The sequence below is a fragment of the Lutra lutra genome, chromosome 12 (genome assembly GCF_902655055.1).
Source record: "Lutra lutra chromosome 12, mLutLut1.2, whole genome shotgun sequence".
Taxonomy (NCBI): Eukaryota; Metazoa; Chordata; class Mammalia; order Carnivora; family Mustelidae; genus Lutra; species Lutra lutra.
Window position 1 is genome coordinate 87,137,060 of NC_062289.1, and position 24,226 is coordinate 87,161,285.

The following is a 24,226-nucleotide window of genomic DNA, read 5'->3' on the forward strand; positions in this document are numbered from 1 at the left end:
CCCAATCCACCTGCGTCCCGCCTCCCGGCCCTCCAAGGTCTGTCATGGCCGCCTCCACCCACTGCCCGAGACCCAGCACAGCCCCTGACCTCCTGGGGTCAGTGAGCCACAGCCTGGCTTCTCTAGCTATGCTTGGGCCTTTATGAGGCTCAAGTTCTAAGGCCCAGGTAAGTGCCTTCTAGAAGCGAATTTCTAAGCAGATTTCCAGATCTTTACTTTTTACTCTTCACTTTGGGTGCGTGTTATTTTGGGAACTGCTATGCTGACCTCCATAAATTCATGGTCAAGGACGGCATCGAGGCCCAGTCTAACCCAAACCCCAAGGGAGCCCATTCAGTCAGGCAAAAGCCCGGAGGCTGGTCCTAGGGGCCCACCAGTCTCAGGCCCAAGCTGCTCATTCACCTTCTTGTTTTTTGGTGGGTGACTTCTCCGGGTCCTTCTCATCTGGCTTGCTCTTTTCTGGGGACTTGGGCTTCACAGTTGGCTTTTTCTCACTTAAGGCAGTCCTGCTGTAGACCAGAGCACTGCAGTCAGAATTCCTGCGTTCATACCATATCCTGACAGACGATGCGCAGAGCCTCACACACGCGGTAGGCCAGACACCCCAACCACGGCCACCGGTTCCCACAGGGCTGGGCGCAAGGTCAGCTCTGTCCTCACTGAGCATATCAGGAGGACAAACTGATGCTTTAACTGCAAAAGACCTTAAAGAGATGCTTTTCATCCCTTCTATATCCTTCAGAGCTGCACTAAGAACCAGCCACTAGCCAGATTGTAGCTATAGGTTTAAATTAAAATAAAATTGCAAACTCAGTTCCTTGACTGCCCTGGCCATGTCTCAAGGGCTCAGTAATCACATGGGGCTAGTGGCAACGACATTCAGCAGCCAGACAGGGAAACCGCACCGATTTCCATCACAGAAAACTCTACTGCACCATATAGATACAGAAGCACCTTTATACAGGTTTATGTATGACTAATTAGCAGAAAGACCTCTTTCTGATCCCTCAAACAATTCCTCTAGAGACTCCTGCCAGGTAATACTTTTCTATCAAAGTTCCAATTTTGAGTTCTTGAGTCATTTGCCTAGGTCTATAGAAAATTCTATTAAATATGTATGCATATCCACACATGAAATATTACAGAGCCATTAAAAGAGAGAGAGAGAGAGAGTCGCCTGCGAGGCTCAGTTGGTCCAGCATGTGACTACAGTGTGGGTCATGGTCTCGGGAGTCCTGGGTTCGAGACCTGCCTCTGGCTCCCTGCTCAGCAGGGAGTCTGCTTGTCTTTCCCCTTCTGCCCCTTGCCCCCACTCCTGCTCTGTGTCTCTCTCAAATAAATAAAACCTTAAAAAAAAAAAAAAAGGAGCGAGTAAGTTCTTTTTGTGCAGATATGGAATCACCTCCCAGATGAGCAGTAACTGGAAACGGCAGGGTGCAGGCACTGTGCGTGGTACGGGGCTGTGTGGGCACATGCCCATCTGTCTGTGTGTACATGGGAGAGTTCTGGAAGGCTCGGGAAGTAACACAGAGAGGGCAGGGAGGCTTGAGGATGAAGGGAAGAGGAATGGCTTTTTATTGCATATACTCTTGATTTCTGTACTATTCCAGCCATTTCACATTTATTTTTTTGAGAGTGAGCAAGAGGGGGGAGCGTGGGGGCGGGGAGAGGGAGAGAGAGAATCTCAAGCAGGCTGCACACCTGGTGTGGAGCCCGACTCAGGGCTTGATCGCACGACCCTGAGATCATGACCCGAACTGAAACCGGGAGTTGGATGCGTCACCGCCTGGGCCATGCAGGCGCCCCTTAGCCACGTAAAATGTAAGAACATAATACATATGCATCCGTGGAAGGTTAGGCACTTAACTGTTTTAAGTGGTGTGTGGGAAAAAAATGCATTTTTTTCAATATGCATTTTGTAGTTTCTCTATAATAGCTATGCATTATTTGTGTGGTTAAAAGAAGAATTTTTTTTGAACAATTCTGTACATTCTGGATGGTAATGACTTCAGACTGGTCTGCTTTTGTCTGCCTGTGCGGTCCTGACTTGACTTCACTTGTGGATACGAAAACGCTCTTTCAGTGCACAAAGCTGGGGACCCACACGACGGAGCTGCAAAGCAGAGCCAAGGGGTCTGCTCCCAGACGTGCGGAGAACCTCTCAGGAAGCCGTGGAGGCGGTGGCCCGGGTGCCCCGCCTGCCCCATGGGCCGAGCTCCCGGGAGGCGCACCTGACGCTGTTGAGCACGGCCTTGTCCTTGGTGGGCGGCTTGGTGATGGGCCTCTTGGTGCTCACCACCTTCACGGGGTGCTGCTCCTTCCCGCCTTTGCTGTACTTGCTCTTGTCGAACTTGGGTTTCGGCACTCCGTACTTCCTCAGGATCTGCGGGGCCCCAGGGGCAGAGAGGGGTCCTCAGGATCACCCGAAGGCGCCCCTGAGGCCCAGCAGCAGCGCAGCCGGGCAGGGGTGGGAGGGGGTGGGGGGGGTGGATACCTGGGTGAGCTGGTCCTCCAGCACCTTTTTGGGAGGCCGGACGTTGGTGAAGAAGAGGTGGAGGAGGTTGCCTGGTGTTTGGGAGTTGATCTGCTCTTTGCTGAGATAAATGTCCGACACTTTGATGGGCTTCGCTGGCGTCAGGCTCAGCATCTGCTCGGAATGGGCACAGCTCTTAAATATCTCCGTGAGCACCTCTCTGGCACCCGGCACCAGCTTCTCGCCTGTTCCGAAGTGGGGAGAGGACAAAACAATTCTGCCGTGAACGGGCCACGTCAGCACACTTCCTCGCAGCGGTCTGTGTCTCCTAAACAACTCATTTTTTGCGTGTGGGTAACAGACGTTTAGTGGTGATGAAGAGCTCTGCACCCAAACCTGGTTTCCCCCTTCTGGGCGTGCCCCCAGCCTTCTCGCTTTGACGTGGGATGTGAGCCACTCCAGGGCCAGTCTGCTCTCTGAGCTCACTCCCTCCACTGTCTGCATGGAAATGGCCAGCCTCGGGGATGGCGGACCCCAGCCCTTGCCCTGGGCTCATCCACGAGTGAGAAACACGTTTCCACGGGGCCCAAGCCACAGTTCTCTTACGGCTACTGACCACGGCAGTTTCATCTACCTTAATACATTCGTGATGGGCAGTTCCCAAAGAACGACAGCATATGGAGCTTACAAGTACAGTTAGTGCAAAGCCCAAGGTATCGAGCAAGTTTTGCATTATTAGAGAGGATGCTTCAAGACTGGCACAATGAACAGGTAGAAAATTGTCCTCGAGCGCAGGAAAAGCAATTTCTTTCTGTGCCCAAATCAGTGCTCCCGAAGGTGGACCCCAGCGGCCCGTCAGGACCCTAACTGCACGCTTCTCATGGCCAGAGGCCCAGGCTGGGGGCTGCACGGACTCACTCCTCACTCCCTTCTCCTTCCCACCCCCCGGCCCACAGCCAGCCTCTCCCTCCAACACACCACAGCTGCCCCCAGGGCAGGCTTGGCTGTGGGAACAGGAGATCAGAAGCCTCATGGGCCTCCAGACTGAGGGTGTGGGGTCAGGGGTGCAGAAGAGGCGGCCAAGCCCTAAGAGCTGACTCAGCAGAACCACAACAGTCTCTAGCAAAACGCGTGTGGCACTAATGTTACCAAAGACCGAGTACCTTACGTGGAAGGTTTGACTATAACAGGATCAGGAACTCGGTCCAAATTCAGATTCGAAGTATGAAAAGGCTGGCAAGCCATGAGTTAAGGCAGAAAAAGGCCTCAGGCCTTACACTAGTTATCCCCACATGGGCCACAGAGCGCTGGGGGCCAAATGCACACTAATAAGGGATTGGGACCAACATAGGGTGAGGGGAGCCAGGCAGTCCCCTCAGGGGCAAGATCCCCTCAAAACTCTGTGATCAAGATACATATTTCAGGGGCGCCTGGGTGGCTCAGTGGGTTAAGCCTCTGCCTTCGGCTCAGGTCATGATCTCAGGGTCCTGGGATCAAGCCCCACATCCAGCTCTCTGCTCAGCAGGGAGCCTGCTTCCTCTTCTCTCTGCCTACTTGTGATCTCTGTCTTTCAAATAAATAAATAAAATCTTTTAAAAAAATACATATTTCAATGTAGTATTAAAAAAAAGTAACCAAAATTAATACCAAAAAAACCCCACACGACGAGCAAAATATCAACAGTACTATGCCAAGCCACATTAAAGCCTAAGCCAAAAGAAATTAATCAGTAATACTGGTCCTGTCTTATTTAAAATTTTACTATTTTGTTCATCATGGATATTTTGTATTAATTCTGACTTCTATAAATATTCAATTAAAATGTTATTTATCTAGGGACACCTGGGTAGCTCAGGGGGTTAAGCGTCTGCTTTCAGCTCAGGTCATGATCCCAGGGTCCTGGGATCAAGTCCCATATCAGGCTCCTTGCTCAGAGGGGCCTGCTTCTCTCTCTGCCCCTCACCCTGTTCATGTTCTCTCTCAAATAAATTTTATAATCCTAAAAAGATACACACACACACACACACACACACACACACACACACACACACACAATTTATCTAGCTTACTGAGATTTTTGGAGCCCATTAAATTTCATGCCCAAGGCCTCCCTTATCTCACCCTGGTACTAGCCCTAAGCGAACATTTCAAAAATTTTACAACTTGGGGATAAAAATTTGAAGCCAACAACAAAAAACCCATATTCGGTATTACATTTTTGTTCTCCTAGAACAGGAAACAAATTCTACAGTTCTATCATGAAATTTCAAACAATATTAAAGAATTAGAAAAAAGGACATGGATTAAAAATTTTGAGCAACACTAGTAGAAAATAAAAATGACCACACAAAGGAGTGTAATCATAGAAAGAAGAAGAAAAACTGCTGTTTCTGGACAGGGCTTGGGGCAAGCTGCTGGCTTTAGGCAGGAGTCTGCTGCTTGAATCTGCTCAGCGGGGCCTGGGGCTGCGTCCTGATGAACGCTCCACATCGCACAGAAGAACTGGGGACACCAGACAGGGTCCACCCACAAAGAGTTGTCAGAATGACAAAGTGGGACTTGGTGAAAAGGAGATGGAATTGTTTCTTCCCCAAGAATGAGTGTAAAGATGGAGGCATTTACTGCCCTTGGGCATATGACCAAATGATTTCCAGCAATGTACTTGGTATGTTCTAGCTCCAGAGGACAGAACACAGTAAATACACCTGAACTTGAACAAAGTGAAGTCTGGCTAGACAAAAAGCAAAATGGGACTTGAATGCAAGCCCACTTTAAATTTTTTTTTTTTTTTAAAGATTTTATTTATTCATTTGTCAGAGAGAGAGAGAGAGAGAGAGCGAGCACAGGCAGACAGAGTGGCAGGCAGAGGCAGAGGGAGAAGCAGGCTCCCCACAGAACAAGGAGCCCGATGTGGGACTCGATCCCAGGACGCTGGGATCATGACCTGAGCCGAAGGCAGCGGCTTAACCAACTGAGCCACCCAGGCGTCCCTTAAATTTTTTTTTTTTTAAGATTTTATTTATTTATTGGACAGAGAGAGAGATCACAAGTAGGCAGAGAGGCAGGCAGAGAGAGAGGAGGAAGCAGGCTCCCCGCTGAGCAGAGAGCCTGATGCGGGTCTCAATCCCAGCACCCTGGGATCACAACCTGAGCCGAAGGCAGAGGCTTAACCTACTGAGGTACCCAGGCGCCCCCAATTTTTTTTTTTAAATTTAAATTCAATTTAGTTAACATACAATATATTATTAGTTTCAGGGGTAGAATTTAGTGATTCGTCAGTCGCATAGGAACGACCCTTCCCGGAGGTCTCCGTGGGCTGGCGCATAGCAGGCTGGAGGCAAGGGTGCCCTCATGGCCCTCAGAGCTCTGACAGCTTCCGTGAGCCAAGCAAAGAACGTCTGTCTGTCTCCCCACGGCCCCTGCTCATTTCCCAAGTCTCTAGCCCCTAGGGTGCCCCCCGAAGTTCTTTCCTTGGTAAGATGTTAAAGATAGGGCACACTAGGTACAGAGAGAGCAGAAGACTCTGTTAATTTTTCTCTGTAAACTTAAAAGTGTTCGCAAAAAGTCTATTAATCACAAATAAAAAATCCATAACCCACCTTTAATAGACTTATCATTGAAGTAATCTTCCAAGCCTGGGCTTCCCTGTGTATCAAACAGACTCTGATTTACTACGGACACGGTGAGGATCTCCTCCGTGGACATCTCCATCAGTTCATCTTCGCCATCCAAACTTGACAAACCGATCAAGTCATTATTGTTAAACAAACTTGCTCGAATTTTCTCAATTTTGGCTCGGGATCGTATCTGTGTGAACAAAGCAAAGGATCAGGATTGGACTAGGGGAATGACCTTGTTTTCCCTCCTGCTCTGTCCTCAAATCCCCTCCCTGTCTTAAGTGCTGTGAGTGCGGCTGGACTCCTGCGAGCCGCACTCCTTGGGAGTGTCTCTGCCACACGCCAACAGCAGAAACCTGACGGGGAACATCTCAGCTGCTGGAAATGTCTGTTGCTAAACCCTGACCAGGTCTGTGGCTTTACTCAGATCCCAGGGAGCTAGGGTCCAGGCTCAGCTCTGAGAAGCCCTGGGGAAGAAGGTGCAGAGATTAAGAGAAATGATTCTGGGGAAGAAACCAATCACCGGCTTCTGGAACTCTCCTGCCAGAGCTCCCTGGGAGAGCAAAACGATACACACATATTCCCTTCTAGTGCCTTCCTCACCGCATCCAATAGCAGGAAGACAGATTTACTCGGAGCCTGACTCCCCTTACACAGAGGTGAAGACACAGGAGGCAGGATTCCTAAACAAGGAGGCCCAAGCAACAGAGGGGATCTTGAAGTGGAAATGTGGTCTGGAAACCCACAACCACAGGAAGCAGAATGGCAAGTCTGTCCTTGCAAGGATCAGTGAAGACCCCTCCTGCCGACGGCAACCCTTAACACAACCCGGGGCCACTCCAATATACCAGCGGGCCCAAACTGGAATGCACTTGATAAAGCCCGTCCCCCAGGAAAGGTCAGGCCCCTTGTACCCCTCTGCCTCCCTCCCATACTCAGCAACAACCTGCATTTACTTCATGACATCAGACTTGGCACCACTCTTGTTGGAGATGTGACCTCAGACACAGATAATCAACACAATAAATCATGGTGGCTTCCAAGAGCTGCCTCAGGGAGCGCCCTACATGCCCCAATGCCATCTGTCAGTTAATCTCTGGGAAATCATGCTGGAAGGGTCAGACGGGCTTGGGGGGATCCTAGCTGCTCTGCTTGTAACTTTAGTGGTTGCCAAGGCGTGAGTGCCGTTACCTCCACGACTGCGAAGCCTTTGATGGGGCGCGCCGCAAGGGGCTGGTTGTCCAGGGACGTGACCGTATACATGGAGCCCATGTCCGATACAGAGGCCGTCTCTGCGTTGTCCAGCGGCTCCCCCAGGCTCCCCAGACTGCCCAGGCTGCCAGTGCTGCACAGGGAGATGTCTAGGCTCTCCTGGCTAGACACCACGTGGGGCTCCAGTACACCGGGAGGGACAGGTGGCTCGAGGCCCAAGGGCAGTGGATCCACAGAGAGGTCACTGACGGTCTGTGAGATCCCCTGGGAGCTGCAGATGGAGGCCTGACTGGTGGAGGCAGACGCACTGATGCTCATGGCAGGGGTCAGGCTGCTGGACGTGCTGACCTCCAAACTGTCCGCGCTGGGGAAGCCGAGGGTCTTCTCTGGCTCGGCTTTGCCGTCAGCACCCTCGGCCTTGTCTTTGGGCTTCTTGGGGTCTTCGTCCTGTAGGGGGATGTAGATCTCATCCTTGAAGACTCCGCCATGGGCATTGCAGGCCTTGCGGATAGCACCTCTGACGATGCCCTCGTCCAGGTGGGTGGGGATTCCAGAGATCACCAGCAAGCGGCTGTGGGCTGTGGGGCCAACCAGTGCCTGGCAGGCGTCGGCGATGGCGTCGCTTGTCACACCCAGACCCTGTGGGTCCTTTCTGGTGAGGTGTCGGAGAATGATGAGCAGGGTGAGGGCTCGATGAAACCAAAGCATGTCCTCCGGCTTGCTGCCCCCAATGCTGAGCATGGCAGGGTCCGATTCCACTGAACGGGACGACTGGCGCTTCCCGGAGGAGGAGGCCTTTTCCCGCTTCATCTTGACCTTTTTCCTCTTCGATAGGAGGCTGGGGCTCTGCGGTGTCTGTCCCGGGGAAGAGGACGAGGAGGATGAGGAGTCGCTGAGATTCGGGGCAGTTGTAGAGGTCACCCCACTGGCTGTGACACTCATGTTGGTAGGCAGGGTCACTTCAGCCACCGCCAGGCAGCCCTCCATGAGCGCATGGAAGTATGTGGAGAACCTGCCCTGGTCCGAGGCCGCTGCTGCCGAGCCTCCACACGCACTGCCCGGGACCCAGCTCTGGGTTTCCTCGTCGTACAGCTTATGGAGCTCTGACTGCAAAGCCATCAGCATGGCCAGGCAGGGGTTCAGCTGGAGGGCGATGGAGGAGGACAGGCCAGCAGGGTGCTTCCTCTGCTCCAGGGTATGTACCGTGCGCAGCAGCTCCGCCAGGAGATGGAAAACGAGCTCCTTCACGCAGGCCGCCATGTCTGTGGTCCACAGGAAGTTTCCTGAAGCAAATACAAAACAGTAACAACAGCAGCAGTCGTTGGTAGAGCACTTGCTCTGTACCAGGCACTGTTCCTGACGCTATGTTATCCATCCCCAGCTCTCAGATGAAAAAACAGAGGCTCAAAGAGCTCAAGCCTGGCTGGTTGCCCCCAGAGCCCACGGCCTTAACCCCGGGGCTGCGTGATCGCACAGAGCCAGGTTCAATGGCTCACACCGAAAACTCATTTTCTTTCTTTCTCATAAGGTTCTCAAGTAAGTTGGTGAGAAGTCATGAGAACACTATTTCCCAAACAACAGGGTAGTTACTACTGGGGGCACACAATCTAATTCTATCACACAGCCCAGAAATACATACTGACAAAGTATTCCCTCCCTTTTTAAAAAAAGATACTATTTATTTGAGAGAGAGAGAGAGAGAGAGAGAGAAAACGAGTGGGGAAGGAAGGGGCAGAGAGGGAGAGGGAGAAACAGACTCCCCACTGAGCAAGGAACTCAATGTGGGGCTTGACCCCAGGACCATGGGATCATGACCTGAGCCGAAGGCAAATGTTCGACCATCTGAGCCACCCAGGTGCCTTAAAATTAAAGTTTAAAAAAAGGAGCAGAGAGCAGATTTTTAAAAACCAGATCAATAAATGCTGACAGGTATGACTTGTAGACATGGCAGGAATCACATAAAGATGGCATGAGAAGGAATGAAGTTCAGGAAATAGGGTCTAGAACAACAAGATGGGTCATAGGTTTGTACCAAGATCTCCTTTGTGCCAGACACGCATCTTAAATTCACACTAAGCTGCCTGATCTCTTGGGGTGACGCTGTTTCATAACTTTAACTGAAAGGAACCCATGCGGGCATTCAGGAAGCCATTCAGAGAGAACAAGTGCCTACAGGGTCCTCGGTCCCGCCCTCCGATGTTCATGCAACCTCCCCTCCATTGTCCTTCCTTTGCCAATTGTCATTTCCGTAATAGGATGGCCTTAGAATTCTCCTGCGCCCAGACTGCGAATGGCGGCCCATGATCCAAGACTGCCCACAGACCTCTCCTTCCCACGGTGGTCCCCCACTCACCTTCCCTGATCCCTCGCTCAGTGTATTTCAAAGAATTTGATTCAGTCGCCAACATTCGAAAACCGGGAAATTCACATCAGTATCTACATTACTGAGTTTTCTTGAAATAAAAAGTTATAAAAGCTGGCAGGACTGGGACCACCTTCTCGCGTAGCAAGGAGTGACAGGGCTCAGGGACTGACAGAGCATGAGGTGCCTGGCCCACTCCCCTCTTCTTCACCCCATCTGGCTTCTGACCCCTGAGTGCACTTAAGTTTGCAACATATTTTCCCCCAACATTATAAAAAAAATCTCAAAAATACAGGGCAGCTGAACTACTTAGGGAATGCCCGTAGGCCCACCACCTCGGTCCTCCTGCTAACACTGCGGTATTTGCTCTTATGTACCTACCTATCTACCCCTTTATTCACCCAAAAACTCAGCTTAGTATTTGATTATTTCAAAATTAGTTGCAGACATTAGTCTGTTTTGTCCCTAAATACTTAAGCAGATACATTACACTAATGAAGTTCAGTATTTATTTAGAATTTGAGGTGAATTTACAAAGGAAAATGTGCAACTCTTAAGTTTAACTTTCTATGAGTTTTACCAAAATGCAACCCTTTCAGGAACTACTAAGTCACCATGTTTGATTTTGCAACATTATTTACTCCCACACCACCTTTGACCTCCAAAGCTACAAAACTGGCATGTATTTGTGATAAAGTAAAGTGCGGGGGCTCCTGGGTGGTTCAGTTGGTTAAGCGGCTGCCTTTGGCTTAGGTCATCATCCCAAGGTCCTGGGATCGAGCACTACATGGGGCTCCCTATATGGCTCCCTCTCTCTCTGCCTGCCGCTCTGCCTACTTATGCTCTCTCTGTCAAATAAGTAAATAAAACCTTAAAAAAATAAAGTGTGATAAAATAAATCTCATTTTCTTAAATTCCTTGTATCAGTGAGATCATAGGGGAAGGGAGGGAAAAATGAAACAAGATGAAACAGAGAGGGAGACAAGCCATAAGAGTCTCTTAATTGAGGGGTTGGGGGTGGATGGGGCAGCTGGGTGATGGACATTGGGGAGGGTATGTGCTACGGTGAGTGCTGTGAAATTTGTAAGCCTGATGATCCACAGACCCGTACTCCTGGGGCAAATAACACATTATATGTTAATTAAAAAACAATCTCATTTTCATGGTTAGTGAAATGAGAACACCCTGCACGTCACGCGTTTATGAGGCCAGGCCACAGGATTATCTAATTAAGTGTCTGACCCTTGGTTTTTCCGTTCAGGTCATGAGATCAAGCCCTGTGTGGGGGCTTGACTCTCCTTCTGCCCCTCCCGCCCATGCTCTCTCTCAAAATGAATAAATACAAGCCCTTTTCAAATGACAGCAACCGAACAAGAGGCCACCAGCAGGCAATCGCCTTCCTCAGCTAGTTCCCCCAGCTCTCCCATGTCCAATCCCGAGGGAAGGTAAGCCTTACCCAGCAGCTCCACAACTTGCAGGAGGACAGATGTCGGGATGGTGTCGGGCTCATCTTCGGATCTCCCTTCGCCATCCTCTGATCTCCAGGCCAGCAGCTGCTCCGCAAAGGCCATAGCCAGAGGGAACTCCAGGGGCAGAGAATGCAACACCAGCACGGCTCCGGGAGGCGGAGACACCCCTGGAAGAACAGCCAAGGAGGAAGGCTCATAACTGGTGGCACATGACCCGAACCAGCCTCAGAAAAGGACCCACCAGGGGTATGTGTGTGTAAGAACAGGCCTGGAAAGCCAAATGCTCATCTGCAGGTTGAAAGGAAATGGAACTACCCGCCCCCGCACTCCAGACAGAGTCCGCTGCAGGTGCAGGAGGGGCGTGAGGACATCCCTCCCAAGAGTCCACTTGTCCGTGTGACAAGGGACAAACGGCAGCAATGAGAATGGGGAAGGAGAAACACTCCCCAGCTGCTTAGATACCAACCGGCCTGATAAGCCGGCATGGAAATACTAGGTCAGACCTGAAAAGATGCTTCCTTGGAATATTCCCAGCTTGGAAAAGAAATAATTAGCCATTTTGTATGGCTGCGATCCCACGAGACCATTAAGCTTGTATCAGGTTACAGAGTGGACCGGGAAGGGGCACCCCAGACTAGCACTCCCAAGACCTTGGGCTTTCTCTCTCTCTTTTTTTTTTTTAAGGTTTTTATTTATTTTGAGAGAGAGAATGAGAGAGAAAGAGAACGCATGAGAAGAGGGAGGGGCAGACTCCCTGCCAAGCAAGGAGCCCGATGTGGGACTCGATCCTAGGACTCCAGGATCATGACCTGAGCCAAAGGCAGACGCTTAACCAACTGAGCCACCCAGGCGCCCGGGCTTTTTCTCTTATTACCTTGTGTCACTGCCATGGCTTGAATCTGGCCAGAGATGCTGCAGTGAGAGGAAAAAGGCCCTAAGGCCTGATTCCCCCCTTACACTGCACTGCACTGATTCCCCCCTGCACTGCACCCCAAGGCCTGCTGCAGGGCCTGACCAGACATAAGTCAGGCCATCAGGGGCCTGGGGTCTTTGGACAAGTCAGGAGGAACCATGCTGACTGACCTGCATTTTGGGGTGAACGTTTATATGGTGATAACCGAGGAGTGAGAAGGTAGAGATCTTGTGCTTATTTAATTATAAAGTTTAAAGAACAGCCAGTATAGGCCAAGTACTATGAGAAAAATCAGCCCTAATGAAGAGAGATCATCAAGTTGTTTAGCAAAGTCTCCTTTCGTTTCATTCCCTAAAGATGTAAGGTCTCTAGGACAGGGGTTGTGGAAAAGCCAAGGCCCAATTTTTGCCTGGGAGGTCAGCTACATTCCAGAATCCTCTCTAGCAAACCTGGGTCCCTCCTTTCTCATCAAACAGGACAGGAAGTGTAGTGGAAGTCTGTGACCAGGTTTTCCTTGCCTCTGCGTTTTGTTGGAAACAGGTGGCCCTGGTGCCCGGGGTGCAGAGGCGGGGGGTGGCCTCTGGGATCTGCAGAGGGGGAGCCCGTCCCTAACCCTAAACCCACGCGGGCTTTGCAAAGAATGCTGGGGAGACGAGACCCACTGGGCCTCCTGGCCCAGTGAGCGGGCTGTTTACCACAGAGACAGGCCACAGATGCTAACTGCGGCCTGAGCCCCAGGGATCCACTCACACCCAAGAGAATTCAGTTTTAATGAGCGCTGGAGGAAGGCAGCTGGGATTATTGCTGCTAAAGTACCGCTCTGTTCAGGTCACTCTAAAGAGTGTACACTTGTGAAAGGAAAGGCGATCATTTCATCTCCTCCCCCTAAAATACACTGTCCCGAGCACTTCCGTTCTTTACTGACCACACATAGCAATGTACAAGATCCTTTCTATCTCCAGAAAGAAGGAAAGCCAAAAATAACTTCACAGTGTTCTTCTTACCAAGCGCTAACTCAGAGACATACCCAGCTTGATGTGGACCTTGTCTGTGGAGAGGATCACCGAAGGGTACTGGTTGGCGGTAGGCGGCGGCGTGAGGCCGGTGTTGGCCGGAGATGCATCCCGTGGGTAACAGACAGCCTCAATCAGGTTTAGCTGGCCGTTCCGCTTGACTTTGTGGCCAAGCCCATACACGAGCACCCGTGCCCATGGCGCCTTGTACAAGGAGGAGCTGTGGAGCAAGGGGGGAGGGGAGGAGGGTCAGCAGGGTCCGGCTGCTCACACCAGGGAGGAAGTGGTGGGTAAGAAGTGGGCATTTCTGAGTCATTCCCACCACATCCTAGAAGGTCGTTCTTTATAAGGATGAATTTCCCAAACACAGAAATATGGGAAGAGGTATAGGCTATTTTCAAATACGGTGCATGTTAACTAACGAGTAAAAACAACTCGAGTCAGTTTCACCAGACTCCAGTTTTCTCTCCCATTAGCTCTCCTGGAGGACGGGCAACTTACTCTTTGCGGAATCCAGACTGACTTTCTTTGCAAGACACGACGACAAAAGCCGCCCCAGGGAAATTAACATCCATGTTGACTTTGGACTCCGAAATCGGAAACTCCTCAGAGGGGAACTGCTCAGGCGCTGTCTGCAGAGAGATTTAACAAGGAAAGCCACAGGCCACACACAGGAGAGCACTTCACCCCTCAACTCCCAGGCAAAGGACAGAGCCAACGCATATGCAGTCACAGGATCCTAGGGACAAGAAAGCCGTCCGGGAGGGAGGCCACTATGGATGGGACAAGATGGGAAAGCCACAAGGAAAAGGAGACTTGGTTCAGCGGGGCTTAGGGGGACTGGGGAAGAGTGTGTGTCATTTATAGCAAGCCAGTAAGACTTCTAATTAAAAGTTACAGGCCCGGTACAGGGACATGAGAGCTTTAGTCGTCTACCTGCAGGAAGGAGCAGATCTGTTTCGTTAGCTCCAGCAGGCTCTCCTCGCCCTGGTGCAGGGTCCGGGTGATGGCCACGTGGAGCCACTCTCTCACTGTCTGGGAGCTGCCCTGGTAGAAGAGGTCTGTGGCCGAGCAGCTCTGGGAGTGGACGCAATGCTGCAGAGACTGTGCCAGGAGGATGGAGCTGGAGCTGATGGTGCCATCTGCGGCCAGGAAAGAAAACCCGAGTTTGCCAGGACCACAGATGCCAATGGTGGGCAGACGTGGGTGACAGCGAGCAGCCTTCCCGGAAAACCAGGATGGGGCAACTCGGACAGAGCGTCTCAGAGGAGACAATACTGATTAGATCCTGTAGGCTGGCAGGTTGGGGGCGGGGTTTCACATCAGCGGTCTAAATTTTTCCTTTAAGCAACAAAACTGTTCTAAAATCAAATCTGAAGTGGCGGCCCCAGGTCTATGAAACAGAAATGGAGCTGCTTGGATGCAGGGGTTCCCAGAGCCTGATCTACTTGTGTGCCCGGGCCCCTCCCAAGCTGCCCCAAGGAGCTGCTAGGGAGTCTGTAAAGCCAGTGTGAGGTCATTACGGCAAAGCTTCTTCCACAAACGCTTTAAAGCTGTCCAGATGTTTTGGAGCCTCTAAGTTCTTGGGGGTGGGCCATGGACTCCAGCACACTCATGCTCACTGGGACCTCCACAGCTGGCAGATGCCCGCTGGGCCTTGAGGGCCATCTGCCCTCCCACCTTGTGCTCCCGTCTTAGTTGCTGGGAGGCCAAGGGGAGGCTGAGGTGCCGGGGGAAGACAGAGGGGCCCCTTGGTCTTGGGCTGGGCTAAGCAGGTTCGTTTCTTGGCATTCACTAAAAGCCTCACCAAGGACCCCAAGGTTAGGAGATACACACAGCCTGGCCCACCGAAATAGCTCCACCGGAAGTCACAATGAACCAATGAAGCTGGCTATGGAGGAGCTGGGTAAAAGGTACATTCTCAGGTGGTGCCTCGTTAGCGCAGCAGGTAGCACGTCAGTCTCATAAAAGGTACATTTTCCTTTCTGAACAATGCCTTGACAATGACTGTGGCCACAGTACAGTGACAGGACTTCCTAAGCGATGCTTAAATTTTCCTTGATCCACAATTTGGTTGGGATGCTCAGTGAGTGCTTAGCAGGTCAAGGACTAACAGGTCACGTAGTATGCTTCCATTTTTTAAAGTGAGCAAGTGCTGCCCAGATCATCGTGACTCTTTAGGGCCGTTTATCTACACCAGCTGAAGGCCTGTGTCACCCGAAGAGCAAGTCCCTCACCCCCAGTCTCCTGCCTGGGGCTGGGCTGGCCCTTAGGGCCGCCCCACCCTGAGCTGTTGTCACTAGGCCCGCCAGAAGCCAAGGCTTACCTGGGAGGGGAGGGGCCAGGAGCTGATTGGACAGCAGCTGCAGGTGCTCCAGGGTGATGTCCCGGATGGCGGGGATGTGGAAGAGGCGGGTGAACAAGTGCGGCAGCTTCGGGGCGAAGATGTTGAGCAGGGCCACGCGGCAGTACAGCCGGGCCAGCGCCGCCTCGCACCGCAGCAGCTCTCTGCAGGGAAAGCAGGGGAACGCGCTGAGCGCTGGGGCTTGGGCCGGGCCACAGGCCTCTCTTCCGACCCTGGAATCTGCACGCCAAGCTAGTCACTTCGGTCTTAAATAAAAAGTCATGTTTAAATATGTTTGGATTTTCTCTACTCAGAAACCACCGTGGAAAAAGAAACGAAAACAGAGAATCCACACAAAACTTCTACATGTATGTTCACACGAACGTTACTTGGAGTGGCCCAAACTGGAAACAGCACAATGTCCATCAAGCGAGGAAAGGTAAATGCACACACTGGAACATTCGTCAGCAGTAAGGACGAAGTGCCGGAACCTGCTACGCCATGGATCAACCTTGAAGACACTGTGCCAAGAAAAAGAGGCCACACACGAAGGGCCCCACAATAAGTGGTTCCATCCACACAGGCTGTCCAGAATCAAGCAAATCCATAGAAACGGGACAAAGCTGAACTAAAGGAGAGAAGGGCCCGTGCCCCTTCTCTCCTTTATGGGATGAAAATGTTTTAAAACTGATTGTGGTGAAGACAGTACATGTCTGTATATATACTAAACACCCCCGACTTGTATGCTTTAAATGGGTGAGCTACACGGTCTGGAAACCACAGCTCACTAAAGTGCATATAAAACATTCACTGTGAACACTTTGTGTGATGAATTTCTGAAGTAATTAGCATTCACCTTGAATAACAGTTCATTAGTGACTAAACGGGTCTCATTTAGAATTGCATCTCTTAGAGGCCCGCGGGTGGCTCAGTGGGTTAAAGCCTCTGCCTCAGGCTCAGGTCATGATCCCAGGGTCCTGGGATTGAGCCCCCATCAGGCTCTCTGCTCAGCTTGGAGCCTGTCCCCCACCCCCCTGCCTGCCTCTCTGCCTACATGTGATCTCTGTCTAATGAATAAATTAAATCTTAAAAAAAAAAAAAAAAAGAACTGCATCTCTTGGCAAATGATCTAATACCAAGCATAGGAGAGGCTCCCTGTATTTCTTCAACTAATCATCATTACTAAAAATTCTCCTGGCATTAGCAAAGGAAACAGTTAACAAAACCAAAAGACAACTGACAGAATGGGAGAAGATATTCACAAACAACATATTTGATAAAGGGCTAGTATCCAAAACCTATAAAGAACTTATCAAACTCAACACCCAAAGAACAAGTAATCCAATCAAGAAATGGGCAGAGGGCGCCTGGGTGGCTCAGTGGGTTAACCCTCTGCCTTCGGCTCAGGTCATGATCCCAGGGACCTGGGATCGAGTCCCGCATCGGGCTCTCTGCTCAGCAGGGAGCCTGCTTCTCCTCATCTCTCTCTGTCTGCCTCTCTGCCTACTTATGATCTCTGTCAAATAAATAAAATCTTAAAAAAAAAAAAAAAAAAGAAATGGGCAGAGGGCATGAACAGATATTTCTGCAAAGACATCCAGATGGCCAACACACACGCGAAAAAGTACTCAACACCACTCAGCATCAGGGAAATACAAATCAAAAGCACAGTGAGATACCACCTCATACCAGTCGGAATGGCTAAAATTAACAAGTCAGGAAATGACAGATGCTGGCAAGGATGCGGAGAAAGGGGAACCCTTTCTGTTGGTGGGAATGCAAGCTGGTGCAGCCGCTCTGGAAAACTACATGGAGGTTCCTCAAAAAGTCGAAAATAGAGCTACCCTATGACCCAGCAATGGCACTACTGGGTATTTACCCTAAAGATACAAATATAGTGATCTGAAGGGGCACCTGCACCCCAATGTTTATAGCAGTGATGTCCACGATAGCCAAACTATGGAAAGAACCTAGATGTCCAACTACAGATGAATGGATAAGAAAGATGTGGTATATATACACAGTGGAATATTACACAGCCATCAAAAGAAAAATGAAATCTTGCCATTTGCAACGGTGTGGATGGAACTAGAGGGTATTATGCCAAGCGAAATAAGTCAATCAGAGAAGGACAATTATCATATGATCTCTCTGATATGAGGAATCTGAGAGGCAGGGTGGGTGGGTCGTGGAGTGTAGGGAGGGAAAAAAATGAAACAAGATGGATCAGGAGGGAGACAAACCATAAGAAACTCTTAATCTCACAAAACAAACTGAGGGTTGCTGGGGGGAGGGGGAGGGAGAGGGTGGTTGGGTTATGGACATTGGGGAGGGTATGTGATACGGTGAGTGCTGTGAATTGTATAAGACTGATGATTCGCAGACCTGTACCCCTGGGGCAAATCATACATTATATGTTAATATAAAAAAAATTCTCGGGCGCCTGGGTGGCTCAGTGGGTTAAGCCGCTGCCTTCAGCTCAGGTCATGATCTCAGGGTCCTGGGATCGAGTCCCACATCGGGCTCTCCGCTCAGCAAGAAGCCTGCTTCCCTCTCTCTCTCTGCCTGCCTCTCCGTCTACTTGTGATCTCTCTCTGTCAAATAAATAAATAAAATCTTTAAAAAAAAAAAAATTCTCCTGGTATTAAGGAGATATTAAGGTATTATTAACCTTAACTAAAAAGGCAAGCTAGAAGCAGCCCTACTGTCTCTAAAAAGTCTAGGTTTAAAACCCACTTGGAAAACAAAAAAAACAAAAAAAACAAACCAAAAAAAACCCACTTGGACCCATCAGGGCTCACCCTGTAGTGCCTAGTGATCTGAATTAAATGTAATGCTGGTCTACCCTAACTCAGATTTGGGCATAACGGTAATTAAAGAAGCCACATAAGACCTGGTGAGTTTGTACAGCCGTGAAGACAAACACAGCTGAGATGCCGCATTTAGGTGGTTTTTCTCTCCTCTCCACCAGCCTGGAATACTCTTACACCGGACTTTAAAACAAACCGCCTCTACCTGCCTGTCTCCTCCCTCCACGGAGGTCGGTTGGCTGAGTGCACGGACACTGCTCAGAGGGGTCAGGCCAGCAACACAGAGGAGGTTGGAATAAAAGCCCTTACTGACTCCCTGTAGCTTTGTCCTCAGATTTCGGGGCCGCAGCTGGGGTGAGACTATTTCAGGCCTGCCCAGTAGTCCCTGCTCTGTCCCTGCAGACTGTTAATGCCTCTGAGGCTACTGCTGAACTGTCTACCGCTCTAAGTCCTCTCCCAGCCACGTGAGCGCCTTAGGAAGAGCACACTGCGGAGGGTATCTGTACTGCGGTGACAAATCCAGCCACTTTCTTGATCAAACAAACCCGTGGGGCGGACTTCTTAGTTCTCCTGACACGGAGATCACCACCATAATCCCAAGAATAAATGTCCTACATCTACAGCCTGATTGTAACTTTACAAAGTGCTTTCTTGCCTTCTCGCTCAGCTGCTAATCAAAGGTCATTAAGTTACATCTATCAGAGCCATTTGCTAAAAATACAACTCACTTATGAAATAAAGCTTTAAAAACTTTTAGGTCTATCATATTGATATTCAAGTCCGTATGTTTTGGGATTCCTTTCAACAGATACTTTTACAACTTGAGCCAGCGTCCCGATCAGACAATGCGGGGCTCTGGTGAAGAATGAGACAAAGTCTCTGCTTTAGGGAACCTCACAGTCTAGGAGGAAGAGACACAACACAGTGAATAAAGTAAACCAAACTCGCACAAACTCGCAGGCAAGAACATCAGGTCCTAGAGAGGAAGTGAGATGTGGCGCTAGGACAACACGTGGCTTCATGCTTACATCAGACGGGGAGGCAAAGCCCTCTTTGGAAAGGTGACATAGTGAGATCTGAATGACAAGAATGAGACAGGCACGCCAAGTTCAGGGCAGAGCACTCCAGGCCGAGGGAAGAGCACGCGCAGAGACCCCACGGAGGACATGAACATCATGTCTGAGAGACGCGGAAAGGCCAGCACCGCTGACAGAGTACATGGAGAATCAGAGACTTTGGGGCCCAGGCAGGGCTTTCACGAGTCAGGTTAAAGGTTTGAATTCTACTCCAAGGGAAATGGAAAGCCATGGCAGGTGTGGATTAGAGGAGAGAGACAATCCACAGAGGGCAGGCATGTGCTTCCTTAGAGACCTCTGCCCAGTGCTAGGCCCAAAGCACACATTGCTCAATGGAGAGATGAGCTGGCTGCTCCCACCAGGCCTGGACATCCCTTTGTTACCTCTTCCGGACTGGCTTTACTCTTTACAGCTTTTCCACTCTCTTCTGGATCTCCAGCACCCCCTCCACCCCCTCCCCCCTGCCGCTCACAGCAGAGAGCCTGTGGCAGAGGTGGGGTGACACCAGATCACACATTTCTTCCCAACTCCTGCCACTTTGCTGTTACTTTACTAGCTTCCGTCTCTCTTTCTGACTCTCAGCTTTGAAGGAAAAGCTTGTCAATGACAAGCGGTACATGTGGTAGAGACATAAGTGCACTTCTGTGATCACCAGAAAGAAGGGCTCAGTCTTACCTGTGAATCTGAAGGTTGGTATTGTCCAGCGTGACCAGCCCATTGGTGGCTGTCCTTCGGTAGCCTGCCGGGGGCCTCTCCAGCATATCAATAGGGTACCAGTACCGGACCAGCACACCTTCACTTCGGAGGTACGTTTCTACCTGCACTAACTCATTTACCTACAACAGTTAAAGAAACGGTCTATTTGCTTTTTGGGCACTGACTTTTCCCCCTCAAGTTTTAAAATACATATGTATATATATATCAAAGTTTCATGGTTATAAATATTAGTTTCACATCATTGAAACTCTAAGAGGTCAAAGACATCTGGTTAATATTGACAGTGTGTTTAGTGTTTTTAAATTTTAACTGGTATGTAATCATGAATTAGAAATTTAAGACGGGGCGCCTGGGTGGCTCGGTTGGTTAAATATCAGAATCTAGCTTTGGCTCAGGGCCTGATCTCAGGGTTGTGGTAATGAGCCCTGTATTAGGCTCCTCGATGGGCATGGAGCCTGTTTAAGATTTTCTCTCTCCCTCTGGCCTTCCCCCAACTCTAATAAAAATTAAAAAAAAAAAAAGACAACAGTGCTATATTTCAGTCACAATTCAGTGCATATTGTTTTATGTTCACTGTTTTTATGCTGACAACTGTAAAAGCATGGGGTACCTGGGTGGCTTGGACAGGCTGGGCGTCTAACTCTTGATTTTAGCTTGGGTCGTGATCTCAGGGTCGAGGGATTGAGCTCCACGTTGGGCTCTGCGCTTAGTGGGGAGTCTGCTTCTCTTTCTTTCCTTCTGCTCCCCACCCCACCTCCCCCGCTCATGCTGTCAAATACATAAACCTTTGAAAAAAATAATAATTTTGGAAAAGCAGGAAATCTGATAGCTCTATTTTATTGCAGGAAAGTAAAAAAGAAAACTCATGTATATAGGCTTTGGATTTAAATATGAACGTAATTTTTGTTACAGATTATTATTAAAACCTAAGAGAATCAAACTATTTGAGAAATTAACAGAATTATTTGAACAAATTTTCTATTTTTCTAATTTATACTTGCATATATTTCCACTGCTGAGAAACACAGTCAGTTATATACTTTCTGATAACCAGGATCAGAAGTTTGTATCAGAAGGCAGTGGGAAATTAATAGTATTACTAATGGAATTTTCTACTTAGATGTTCACCTTAGTAAGCCACCAGTCAATAACCTCTCTTAAAAATTTAATGATTCAGGGCACCTGGGTGGCTCAGGTCATGATTCTGGAGATCGGGATCGAGTCCCACATCGGGCTCCCAGCTCCAAGGGGAGTCTGCTTCTCCCTCTGACCTGCTCCCCTCTCATGCTCTCTCACTGTCTCTCTCTCAAATAAATAAATAAAATCTTAAAAAAAAAATTAATGATTCAAGGGGCGCCTGGGAGGCTCAGTCATTTGAATGTCCAACTCTTGGTTTCAGCTCAGGTCATGATCTCAGGGTTTAGCTCGAGCTCCACGTCAGGCTCTGTGCTCAGCAAGTAGTCTGCTTGAGATTCTCTCCCTCCTCCCTCGGCCCCTCCCTACTGCTCACATGCGTGCCCGGTCTCTCTCAAATATATTGCAATCTTTAAAAAAAATTAATGATTCATAATTAAGTTTGGGTGAAATGGAGTCAGTAAAAATGCAAAGCTTTCCATTTCACACCATTAATGGTACCTAACATGACCTGTTGCTGTATCTCTGTCTGGACAGATTCTAGTTTATCTATGGGGCAACAGATCCTTTTTCATCAGAGACTCTTAGGCTTGAACTATGTATAGGTTCATCAGCTTTTCTCATCCAGGAAACTCCTCACATGCCAGCACGTGCATGAGACCTTAGGATTGTGGAGTCATCACTTTCACAAAGGACCCTATTTTCAAAAGAAAGCTTTGGCTTTGTCCGGATGCATTTTCTGTTCCTTTTTCCCCAACTGTAACATCCCCACCCCCACCCGGAGAACGCCATGGGTTTAACACACTCGTGTTGCGTACGGGAGAACCAGCAAGATGACGTGATCAAAATCATAAAACTATTTCTTTTACTTGTGTCTGTAAAGGTCATGCCGACCATCCATTTATCAAGGACCACGGGAGAATGTTCCTGGGACTTGGGTAGGAAGAATGGAGGGACGGCCTGAACGTGGCTGACAAAATGATGGCAGAGGCAGCGTGGTCTGAAGGGGGCTGCCAGCACAGCATTAAGAGCTTACCATCATCTATCACCAGCCCAGATCTGGGCCCACGAGAAAACCTCAGGAAAGCCTTTTGGTGTGAGCAATTAGCTCACTTTCTTCATCCCTCATCTGAAGAGTAATCCATCTGTATGATTGGGTTTTTTAAAAAAGATTTATTTTTTTAATTTGAAAGAGAGCAAGTGAGTGAGAGCAAACATGAGCAGGGGTGGGAGGGGCAGAGGGAAAGGGACAAGCAGACTCCCCCCGCTGAGCAGGGAGCCCAGTGCTGGGTTCGATCCTAGGACCCTAAGATCATGACCCGAGCCGAAAGCAAACACTTAACCCAACTGAGCCACCCAGGCGTCCCCGCATGATTGCTTTTTAAGGCACAGGGAAACTGGGCATGAATGTCTCCACATACATAAAAGGCTGTTTACTCACTGAATCAACATCTAAGACAACTCCATGAAGCCCAAAGGTTTTCAGCATCCCCCGGATGGCGAATTTTGGCAGAGCAGTTCCCACAGTACTGCTGGCTACGTTGTTGCTGTCGGGAGAGCGGGTTACTACCGTGAGGCCTGAGGAGGGCAGAAGGAGAAGTTTCTTCAGAAGCAAGTACCATTATCATCTTGGGACCCTATATTTTAGAGCCTAAAATAGCTCTACAGCATCTAACAATACCTCAGTTTAGTTGTAACTAAAAAGGTACAAAGGTCAGTCTTGAAGATCGTACAACAAAACGTTGTGAGAACTCTCATAATAAAAACCAAATAAACCAACTAAAAAAATGACAAGGGATCCGAATAAACATTTCTCCAAAGAAAAATGAAGATACACATGAAAAGATGTTCCATGTCATTAGTCATTAGGGACACAAGCCCAAGCCACAATAAGACCCCACTTCACACCCACTGGGATGACTATAATCTAACCAACAGAGTAGTAAGTGTTGGCGAGGATATGGAGAAAATGGAAAGCTGTATACATTTCTGGTGGGAGTGTAAAATGGTGCACTTCAGAAAATTGTCTGGCAGTTCCTCAAAAAGTTCAGCTTATCATAGGACCCAGCAATCCCACTCCTACATATCTACCCAAGAGAAAGGAAAACACACATTCACAGCTGCATTACTCATAACAGCCTGAAGTTAGAAACAACCCAAGTGTCCATCATATGATCAGTGAATTAAAAAATGGTGTACCACCCGCACACTGGAGTATTATCTTGCCATAAAAAGGAACAAAGTACTAACTCATGCTACAACATGTGTGTACCTTGAAAGACTGCGCTGTATGAAAGAGGCCAGACCCAAAGACCCCATGTTGTAGGATCCCATTCATAGGAAATGTCCGGAAGAGGCAAGTCCATAGGGACAAAAAGTAAATTAATGGGGCTCAAGGAAAGGAGAAATGGGGAATGGTGGGGGTACAGGAGCTCTTTTTGGAGGATGAAAATATTCTGGAATTAGAGGCAATGGTTTGGCGGTTATACAACCTTGTGAATCTACTAAAAACTGAATTGATCCTTTAAGAGGGTAGATTTTATGGTATGCAAATTATATCTAAAAAAAAAAAAGAATGAAAATATATATTTCTGCCTCTGTTCCTGATGTTCTCATATCTTTGTGAAGGTCTGACAATGAGTGGTTTCCAGTTTTCTTTCTTGTGCTTTTCCATATTTTCATTTCCTCAAAAAATTCAATAGATTTTTAATCAAAAGAATAAACATGTTCTATTAAAATTCTAAAAAGCAGCACAACCACACATTCGTGGTTCTAGCTCAGCAGCCCTGACCTAAGCTGGGAGGCCTATCGGGACCCCTCCCCATCCATGCCCCATTTCTCCCTCTACCCCCATACCCCGTCTCACTCTGTGGGTGCCAGCAAGCTCACACAGGAATGTACAGGCGGCCACCGGAGGCCACACAAGCTTTAGGGCCTCACAGAAGAGAGGCTGCGAGAGGTCCTGTCATTCCACAAAAGGAGAGTCGCCCCAGGGGAGCTCACAGCTGTTCTGCTCACACTCAAAGTGAACACCCAACCCCTCATTCCACAGGAAGCTTCACAGATGAAGTAGGAGGGAAAACAGA

The 24,226-nt window shown here is 49.1% G+C and overlaps 1 protein-coding gene across 8 annotated transcripts in view; it reads right to left on the bottom strand.

Annotated features, from left to right (window-relative positions):
• HECTD4 (HECT domain E3 ubiquitin protein ligase 4) overlaps positions 1–24,226 on the bottom strand; it is a 187,197-nt gene that overhangs the window by 15,147 nt on the left and 147,824 nt on the right. For 7 of the 8 annotated variants that reach the window (XM_047696835.1, XM_047696832.1, XM_047696829.1 and 4 more), the window contains 12 exons: positions 22,582–22,718; positions 19,965–20,125; positions 15,386–15,567; positions 13,996–14,201; positions 13,561–13,691; positions 13,074–13,279; positions 11,121–11,300; positions 7,282–8,585; positions 6,073–6,280; positions 2,495–2,718; positions 2,232–2,383; positions 403–509 (listed from right to left, as the gene is read on the bottom strand). In XM_047696835.1, coding sequence (XP_047552791.1) covers positions 403–509; positions 2,232–2,383; positions 2,495–2,718; positions 6,073–6,280; positions 7,282–8,585; positions 11,121–11,300; positions 13,074–13,279; positions 13,561–13,691; positions 13,996–14,201; positions 15,386–15,567; positions 19,965–20,125; positions 22,582–22,718 — 3,198 coding nt within the window. The remainder of the gene's footprint in view (positions 1–402; positions 510–2,231; positions 2,384–2,494; positions 2,719–6,072; positions 6,281–7,281; positions 8,586–11,120; positions 11,301–13,073; positions 13,280–13,560; positions 13,692–13,995; positions 14,202–15,385; positions 15,568–19,964; positions 20,126–22,581; positions 22,719–24,226) is intronic. The other variant, XM_047696828.1, reaches the window with a different exon arrangement.